The 8,777-nt window shown below is 37.1% G+C and overlaps 2 protein-coding genes across 2 annotated transcripts; both read left to right on the top strand.

Annotated features, from left to right (window-relative positions):
• Window positions 1-93: 93 nt before the first annotated feature.
• LOC131959448 (tripartite motif-containing protein 16-like) lies at window positions 94-2,163 on the top strand. The gene has a single exon (XM_059324648.1). It carries the CDS (start codon window positions 250-252, stop codon window positions 1,921-1,923), a length of 1,674 nt encoding a protein of 557 aa, XP_059180631.1. The 5' UTR covers window positions 94-249; the 3' UTR covers window positions 1,924-2,163.
• A 1,328-nt stretch (window positions 2,164-3,491) lies between these two features.
• nat9 (N-acetyltransferase 9 (GCN5-related, putative)) lies at window positions 3,492-7,863 on the top strand. The gene is made up of 6 exons (XM_059324713.1): window positions 3,492-3,672; window positions 4,560-4,669; window positions 5,949-6,089; window positions 6,172-6,231; window positions 7,071-7,165; window positions 7,253-7,863. Exons 1-6 carry the CDS (start codon window positions 3,596-3,598, stop codon window positions 7,403-7,405), a joined length of 636 nt encoding a protein of 211 aa, XP_059180696.1. The 5' UTR covers window positions 3,492-3,595; the 3' UTR covers window positions 7,406-7,863.
• The last annotated feature ends 914 nt before the right edge of the window (window positions 7,864-8,777 follow it).

Raw genomic sequence — 8,777 nt, 5'->3', positions numbered from 1 at the left:
ACAGTGACTCAGAGCTTGATAGCCCCTCCCTCTTCTCTCTGCTCTCAAACACAGCCAGCTCCACTCTGTCCGAGTGTTTCCTTGTTCCCTCCCCTTCAGATCTACAAGTTTGAAGATGGGCGTAACCAACATGGTGGTGACGTGCAGCAGCCACTCACTGCACACACACATGTTGTTCAGATCAGATCTCCAACTGGTTTCAGTTATGAGGAAGTGAAACTCAGAGAGTTGTTGTGACTGAGAGGTGAAATGGCGCAGAAAGGAGCTCAGCTCGATCGAGAGGTCTTCTCTTGTCCGATCTGTCTGGATCTACTGAAGGATCCGGTGACTACTTCATGTGGACACAGCTACTGTATGAACTGTATTAAAAGCTTCTGGGATGAAGAGGATAAGAAGGAAACCTACAGCTGTCCTCAGTGCAGACAGACGTTCACACCGAGGCCTGTCCTGCTGAAGAGCACCATGTTGGCAGTTTTAGTGGATGAGCTGAAGAAGACTGGACTCCCAGCTGCTGCTGCTGATCTCTGCTACGCTGGAGCTGAAGATGTGGCCTGTGATGTCTGCACTGGGAGAAAACTGAAAGCCCTCAAGTCCTGTCTCACCTGTCTGGTGTCTTACTGTAAGAAACACCTTCAACCTCATTATGACGCAGTTCTGTTATCAAAACACCAGCTGGTGGAGCCCTCCAAGAAGCTCCAGGAGAACGTCTGCTCTCGTCACGGTGAGGTGATGAAGATTTTCTGCCGTACCGATCAGACGCCCATCTGTTATCTCTGCTCAATGGACGAACATAAAGGCCACGACACGGTCTCAGCTGCAGCAGAACGGACGGAGAAGCAGAAAGAGCTCGAGGTGAGTCGACAAAACATCCAGCAGAGAATCCAGGACAGAGAGAAAGATGCGAAGCTGCTTCAACAGGAGGTGCAGAACATCAATCGCTCCGCTGATAAAACAGTGGAGGACAGCGAGAAGATCTTCAGCGAGCTGATCCGTCTGTTGGAGAAACGAAGCTCCGAGGTGAAGCAGCAGGTCAGATCCCAGCAGGACGCCGAAGTGAGTCGAGTCAAAGAGCTTCAGGAGAAACTGCAGCAGGAGATCGTTGAGCTGAAGAAGAAAGACGCTGAGCTGAAGAAACTCTCACACACAGAGGATCACAACCAGTTTCTGCACAGCTACCCCTCACTGTCAGCACTCAGTGAGTCTACATCCAGCATCGATAACCGTCCTCTGCGCTACTTTGAGGACGTGACAGCGGCTGTGTCAGAAGTCAGAGACAAACTACAGGACGTCCTGAGAGAGGAATGGACAAAGCTCTCACTGACTGTGACTGAAGTGGATGTTTTACTGTCAGATTCACCAGCAGAGCCCAGGACCAGAGCTGGATTCTTAAAATATTCATGTGAGATCACACTGGATCCAAACACAGCAAACACAGAGCTGTTATTATCTGAGGGGGACAGAAAAGCAACAGCAGTGAGGAATCAACAGTCCTATCCAAGTCACCCAGACAGATTCACTGGATGGTGTCAGGTCCTGAGCAGAGAGAGTCTGACTGGACGTTGTTACTGGGAGGTGGAGTGGAGAGTGAGAGGACTTGATGTAGCAGTTTCATACAAGAATATCAGCAAAGTGGGGGTGTCGAATGACAGAATATTTGGACGCAATGACAAATCTTGGTCATTAGAATGCTACAACAACAATTATACATTTTGGTACAACAATATCAAAACGCCCGTCTCAGGTCCTTGGTCCTCCAGAGTCGGAGTGTACCTGGATCACAGAGCAGGTATTCTGTCCTTCTACAGCGTCTCTGAAACCATGACCCTGCTCCACAGGGTCCAGACCACATTCACTCAGCCTCTCTATGCTGGACTTCGGCCTCATTATTATGAAGACACTGCTGAGTTCTGTAAACTCAAATAACCAAAGCCATCAGTCTGGGACAGCAGGTTAAAATGTGTTTTATTCTTAAAGCTCCCATATTGTTAATCTTTGTGGTGTTTTATTTGAAGTTTTGACATCCAAAAGAAGATCTATTTGTGGTTTTACACAGGTTTAACCACAGGTAATGGTTTGCAGCCCTGGTGCATGATTTAGGAGTCAGTGTGTAAAGAGTCAGTCAGTGTGTAAAGAGTCAAACAGATGTCTGAATTTCTGGTATTTGAAATTAAAATTTGTGCAATAATACAGTCATGGAAAAAATGATTTAAAAATGTATTGTTCATCTTAATGCCTGGTACAATTAAAGGTATTTGTTTGGACAAATATAATGATAACAACAAAACAACAAAAGTAGCTCAAAATAGTATAATTTAAGAGCTGATATCTAGCCATTTCCTTGGTTTTCTTGATAATGATTTTGGTTATTATCAAGAAAACCATGGAAAATGGCTAGATGATTACCTTTTATTCTACATGCGTACATGCCTCATTTAAAACGTCATCAAAAATAAACCGTTTTGGAATAACTAAATCCAGTTAAAAACATTAAATTCTGCTCCCCAGAGACACTCTGAAGCCATGATTGATTCTGCTGAGACTAACGTCACATGACAAATATTCACTGAAAATCTGTTTACAGTGGTGAGAGGAGAGGACAGAAGAGATTGTAAAATGTTGGAGTTGTTCCCACGTATAGCCATGATTGTGCTGATTCATAGAGCTGCAGATTTTATATATATTTATAAGGCCACAGTAAGTGAAATGTAAATAGACGAAATCTTTATCAAATAAAAATCAGACTTCAGCAGCTCTTATCGTCACCCTGTTAAAATTTGAATAAATGAGTTAGGCGATTGCCTAACTCATTTATTCAAATTTTGCAGGAAACACAAAAAACTTCACCAAAAGTGTAACATATGACATTTATTGATCATTTCACTCAAAAAGGATGTAACAAAGGATGGCTATTGACATAGTAATAACACTGTGTGTAAATTGTGTAACTTAAGAGAAATAAATGACTTAGGCAATTTTTTTGAACGTGCCTTTGTGACTTAAGCAAGATATGGTAACACTTTATTTTGAAGGTGTCTACATAAGAATCACACAAGCCTGTCAGAAACATGACATGACAAGTATCATGAGCATTAATGTTACTTCAAAGCGTCATTAATGTTCATGACACATCCCATGTCATGTTTATGACACACTCATGTCACTCTTATGTAGACACCTTAGAGTAAAGTGTTCCCAATATTAGTGTCAACAATAAAACACTGATAAACTAAACTGATAACTAAACAATCTCCCTCCATTTCGTCTTTGCTGGGTTCTGATCTGATGCCTATGAATGTGGCAAATTGTCAAAGAAGTGATGATCTTAATGGGGTAAAATCACATAGGTGGCCGGCGTCATGAGGAGATGATTTAGGCACAAAAAATGATTTTGACAAAAAATGATTTTGGCGATTATTTTAAGTGTGACGATATTTTCAAAGTGTCCAGCAGGGGGCGGATTAGATTCAGCCTTTCCGTCAGTTCGCGCAGCCGCAGTTGGAGCCACCGGAAGTGATTGAGCGTTGACATCATGGACGTGTAGCTGAGTTTTGAGTTAATTTTGCTCATATCGGTGATTAAATCTGTTTCTAACATCATGAAGATAAACGAGAACACTTTGCTGGAGGGACACAGAGTCGTGTTGGTTCCCTACAACGCGGAGCACGTGCCCAGGTAATCCTGACGAGAGTCCGTCATCTTCAGTTATTAATTCAGTTTAATTATCATTTCTGCTTCAATATTTCATTTCATTTCTTCCTCTGCTCGCGTCTTCTCGTTAGCAGAGTGTTGTTATTACATAATGTTATTATATTTTGTTGTTATTTTACCGTCATGTGTAAAGGCGTCTGATTTTTGTTTTGATTTGGTTAATACATTTGAATGGTAGATGTGCTTTTTTAAGAGGCTAAAGTTAATTTATATTCAGTTTGATTAAAGTTTTCATTAATGTGCTGGAATTTTTCTTTTAATTTATCTTGAAAAATCATCGCACAATTACAGCAAAATGAAAACACACAATGACGTTAAGAAGTAAATAAACAACAGAGCACAGTTATAAACAGTTTCGTTTAAAAACATGGTTTTAAACAGACCTGTCGGTACAATTTTGATAGGTTTCAGTGTTTTATTTGTAAAAAAAAAAAAAAAAAAAAAAAAAAGTGTGCAGCAGAACAACTAAAAGCAGTTTCCGTTAATTTGGGGTTAAAAGGAAAGCTCAAGCATGGAGTGGATTAATGGCTATGAGACCAGTTTAATAAAAAAGTGATATTATGATGTTGCCACTAAGCTTTATAGATAAATCAAAACAATGGCTGTGACTTCTTATTATAAGTCTTACCTGCAGCACAGAAGCTGAATTAAGTTAAAATCAATCATAAATCATAAATAAACTGTATGTGTAAAGCTCCTTTCATTCAGGTTGGTGCAGTTCAAAGTGTTTCACAGATGATCGACGAGCAGATAACAAGTGAAGTTAAGACCATAGAGGATTTAAAAACTCGAGAGCAATGCACACATTTAATAGAAGTGACGAAAAATGTTTTTTTATGTGCCTGTTTCAGGTATCATGAGTGGATGAAGTCTCCTGAGCTGCAGCAGCTGACCGCCTCGGAGCCGCTGACTCTGGAGCAGGAGTACGACATGCAGCAGAGCTGGAGAGAAGACGATGACAGTAATGATATGTGCACACAGAAAATAACAATATCAGCTGTTAGAAGAGGCTCTTTATTGTTGGCATGTTTTAACCCTCTGAACCCTAAAGTATGTTTTCTTCAAAAGATCGCCAAAAATCCACCATTCATCGTAGAAAGAAACTGTAAAAACAGGCATGACAGTCAAGTTGTTTCAGGGTATTTTTTTTTTGCTCGTTTTACATTTTACTCACTGTGGCCTCGTATTACACTGTAATATATAAATCATGCAACTCTGGAATCAGCACAATCATGGCTAGAAGTGGGAACAACTAAAGAATAACACAGTTATAATGACATAAATCATTAAAAAAACAAAAAAAAACGCAAGTTTAGTTTCTCTGATAAATTCTTATAAAAAATTGAATATAATATAATGAATATATACACAACTTTACAAAAAAGTACCACAAAAAATGTGTATCCACATGCTATGCATGCATATACTTTATATTTTCCCAGCCTTTCCTGTCCTCTCCTCTCTGCTCTGTGTAAACAGATTTTCAGTGAATATTTGTCACGTTCGTCTCAGCAGAATCAATCTTGGCTTCACAGTGTCTCTGAGGAGCAGAATTTAATGTATTTAACAGGATCTAGTGATTCCAAACAGTTTATTTTTGGCGACCTTTTAAATGAGACATGTAGAATTAAGTGATTTTGACAGAAGTATCACAATTTTAAGCTTTGATCTGGGTTACTTTTTCGAACGGAAACATTCATTACCCTTGATCCGTTTAAGGACTGTCGGAAAGTTCAAATTTAAAAAAGTATTGCTGGGGTTCAGAGGGTTTAATTGAACATAGGAAGCTTTTCATCTTGAGTATTTAAGCACACAAAAAATAATAAATTAATAAACAGTAAGCTGCAACATGCTGTAATTATAAAATTATAAATATTACAGACTCCATTATTACCATTTTTTCTTTAAGTGTCCGCAAATTGGTCCAGATTTGGAAAAAATAGGAGGATGGACAGCCTTTCCTTAATATATATTTCAAATATACTTCCTGTCCATTCATGAACTGATTCAAGCCTTTTCCTAATGTACGTCTTTTTGCTTTCTGCTAAAGGTCAGTGTTCTTATCAAAGCTCTGCAGGTTTAAAGCAACAGTTAATGTTCAATAGCTTCCAAGATCAACATGTTTTACTCATAACTTTTGTAAATAACTAAAATTCCGAGTTCATGCACACGGGAAATGGTTCAACATTTACAACGAGAAAAGCTGTTTTATTGTTATTAATTAGCTTCTGTCTTTCCAGAGTGCACGTTCATCATCTTGGACAAGCAGCGCTGGGCGGACAGCAGCTCACACGAGGAGCAGTGCATGGTGGGAGATGTCAACATCTTCCTCACTGACCCCACAGACCCTTCTCTGGCGGAGCTGGAGATCATGATTGCAGGTGCTACATTTATCTCTCCATTTCAACACTGCAGCAGTTGTATTTTTCTTTTCCTGGTACTAACAAAGTTTGTTTTGAACAGAGTCCAGTCACCGAGGCAAGGGCATCGGGAAAGAGGTGACACGAATGATGATGAGCTACGGTGAGCATATCATATGAATAAAAAATGCTATGAAATGAGTCCTGAAATAGATAAATAAAGAATTTAGGCATTACTATATAAATAAATGTAAATGACTAAAGTAAGTAAAAGACTACTTTTATTTAGTTCAGGGGACTTTTCCTCTGCATATTTATTTCACAAGCATATTTTTTATTTTATTCAAGGATTTATTTCAAAGGAATATTTAGTTATGATTTTTTATTTATTTATACCATGATTTATTTCCTAGGCATATTTATTTATAATGTTTTTATTTATGTTTTTTTATTCATATTTAACTTTATTGATGACTTCATAGGCATATTTATTTATGATTTGTTTATTTTATTTTATTTTTTAATTTCTATTTATTTCCTAGGCAAATTCATTTATTTATTTCATAGGCATATTTATTATTTATTTGTTTTTTGATTTATGTTTGTTTTTATTTTTATTTTTCATTAATTTAAGGATTTATTTCATATGCATATTCATGATTTGTTTTAGGTTTAATATAAGTTTTATTTACTCATGGATTTATTTCATTTGCATATTTATTTAGGATGTATTTATTATTTAAATGTAAGTTTTTTTCTAATTTATGGATTTATTTCATCTGCATATTTTTTTAGGATTTTTTGTTTTATTGTTTGATTTATTTAAGGATTTATTTCATAGGCAATTATGATTTTTTTATTTTGTAATGTAAGTTTAATAAATAAACATGCCCAGGAAATAAATCCATAAATAAATCAATGTTTATTATTATTTATATTTACTTTAACTTTATATCGACTTGAATGGTGTTCCATAGTAACCAGTGTGCTGTCTTCCCCCAGGAGTCACCAGACTTGGGATCAAAAAGTTTGAAGTGAAAATTGGGCTGGGGAATGAAGTCAGCATCGCCATGTTCAAGAAACTCCACTTCCACGAGGTAAACACGAGCACGTGATTCATTGTGTGAGATTCTTTTCTTTTGTTTTGTAGCTGAATCTAACCATCACCCTCTTGTCTGTCGCAGTTGTCGGTGTGTAAAGTTTTCAAAGAGATGACCCTGGAGATGACGGTGGACGAGTCGGTGCGGACGAAGCTGCTGCACGACACGTCCGACATGAAGGAGCGAGACTACAGACAGACCTGCAGCAACAGACACGAGCTGCAGTCGCAAGTCTGAAAGATCCCAGCTGCTTTAAACTCTTTGGACATTTACACACATCTGCAGAGGTGGGAAGTTACGGTCCTAAGTATTTAAATTTTGGGATAGAAGTCAGCATTTCCACTGCTACATTTCAAAGGAAATTTTTTGCACCTTTTTAAGTTAATACATGTATTAATACAGCTGGACACTGTATACATTTTGATTTGTTGATGTTGTGTACACAAGAAATGCCCAGACGTGTAGTAGAATAGAAGAATTTCTGAGTTGTGAGCTTAATTCACAAACTCAACCAGACTGTCCAATTTACTTTCTACATGAGATCAATTTCTCGTATTTTATATCGTGTAACTCCAAAATACAAAGTGTTCAGGAACCCTTAAAAGAAAAAGCCTTGTTGTCCTTAATGGTATCCCTTCACACATTCACACATTTTACTGCTAATACTGTTAATATTTTATGTTGAGTAAAAGAATCTGACCATAAAACTTCTACTTGTGGAGTATTTTTTCAATATTTGTCTTGCAACATTTTTAAATGCATCTTCCACGATTGTAAAAAATTGAACAAACAAGCTGTAACGTGTAAGTTAGTGACAGTTCATGCTCGGTGCAAACATATACAGAACGCATCAAATCCAGAAGTCAGAGTGTACATTCATGGAAAAAAATTACTAGACCACCCCTTTTCTTCAGTTTTTTTGTTAATTTTAATGCCTGGTACAACTAAAGGTACATTTGTTTGGACAAATATAATGATAACAACAAAAATAGCTCAAAGTAGTTTAATTTAGTAGCTGATATCTAGCCGTTTTCTATGGTTTTCTTGATAATCATTTTAGTTATTATCAAGAAAACCATGGAAAATGTCTAGATATCAGCTCTGAAATTAAACTCTTATCTCCCCCTGTCTCCCTGTTACTGATTATGATGTCTCTTACTTCATTTACAAAAAGAAAGGTTTATCAGTCTGAACATATAAAGTTTTTGTGATTCACAAATGATCACAATCTACTAACTATCACCAAGTAAATACCTTTAAGAAGCACTTTTTTTTTCAAAATCTCAAACTATTTATTGAAATTTTAAGTTTCTTCTTCCACTTCCTCTGGCACACTTTCACACTAAAAGCAGTTTTAATGGCCTGCAGTTCTTAAAGTACAGTTAGTTGTTATATCAAGATTAATATATCAAATTTTCTCTGACACATCTGCAGCTTAGAGAGAGAAAAATAAAAAAATGAAGAATATAAACATCCGGTGGTTTTAAATATCTTTTTTTTCTTTCTAATGAAATGGTGAAACTTTGTTGGGGTCACATCACAGCAACCACAGTGTTTTGTAGCAGTATAACAACTGTAAAATTAATTTTAAAAATTAAAGGTGAAAGAC

This window comes from Centropristis striata, chromosome 21, assembly GCF_030273125.1.
Source record: "Centropristis striata isolate RG_2023a ecotype Rhode Island chromosome 21, C.striata_1.0, whole genome shotgun sequence".
NCBI lineage: Eukaryota > Metazoa > Chordata > Actinopteri > Perciformes > Serranidae > Centropristis > Centropristis striata.
This window is presented reverse-complemented; position numbering and strand designations above follow the sequence as displayed.

Bases quoted from the DNA above. Each gene is read 5' to 3' on its own strand.
- LOC131959448 (XM_059324648.1), top strand. From the start codon at position 250: ATGGCGCAGAAAGGAGCTCAGCTCGATCGAGAGGTCTTCTCTTGTCCG.
- nat9 (XM_059324713.1), top strand. From the start codon at position 3,596: ATGAAGATAAACGAGAACACTTTGCTGGAGGGACACAGAGTCGTGTTG. The intron at 6,090-6,171 runs GTGCTACATTTA...TGTTTTGAACAG, and splicing joins GCTGGAGATCATGATTGCAG to AGTCCAGTCACCGAGGCAAG. The intron at 6,232-7,070 runs GTGAGCATATCA...GTCTTCCCCCAG, and splicing joins ACGAATGATGATGAGCTACG to GAGTCACCAGACTTGGGATC.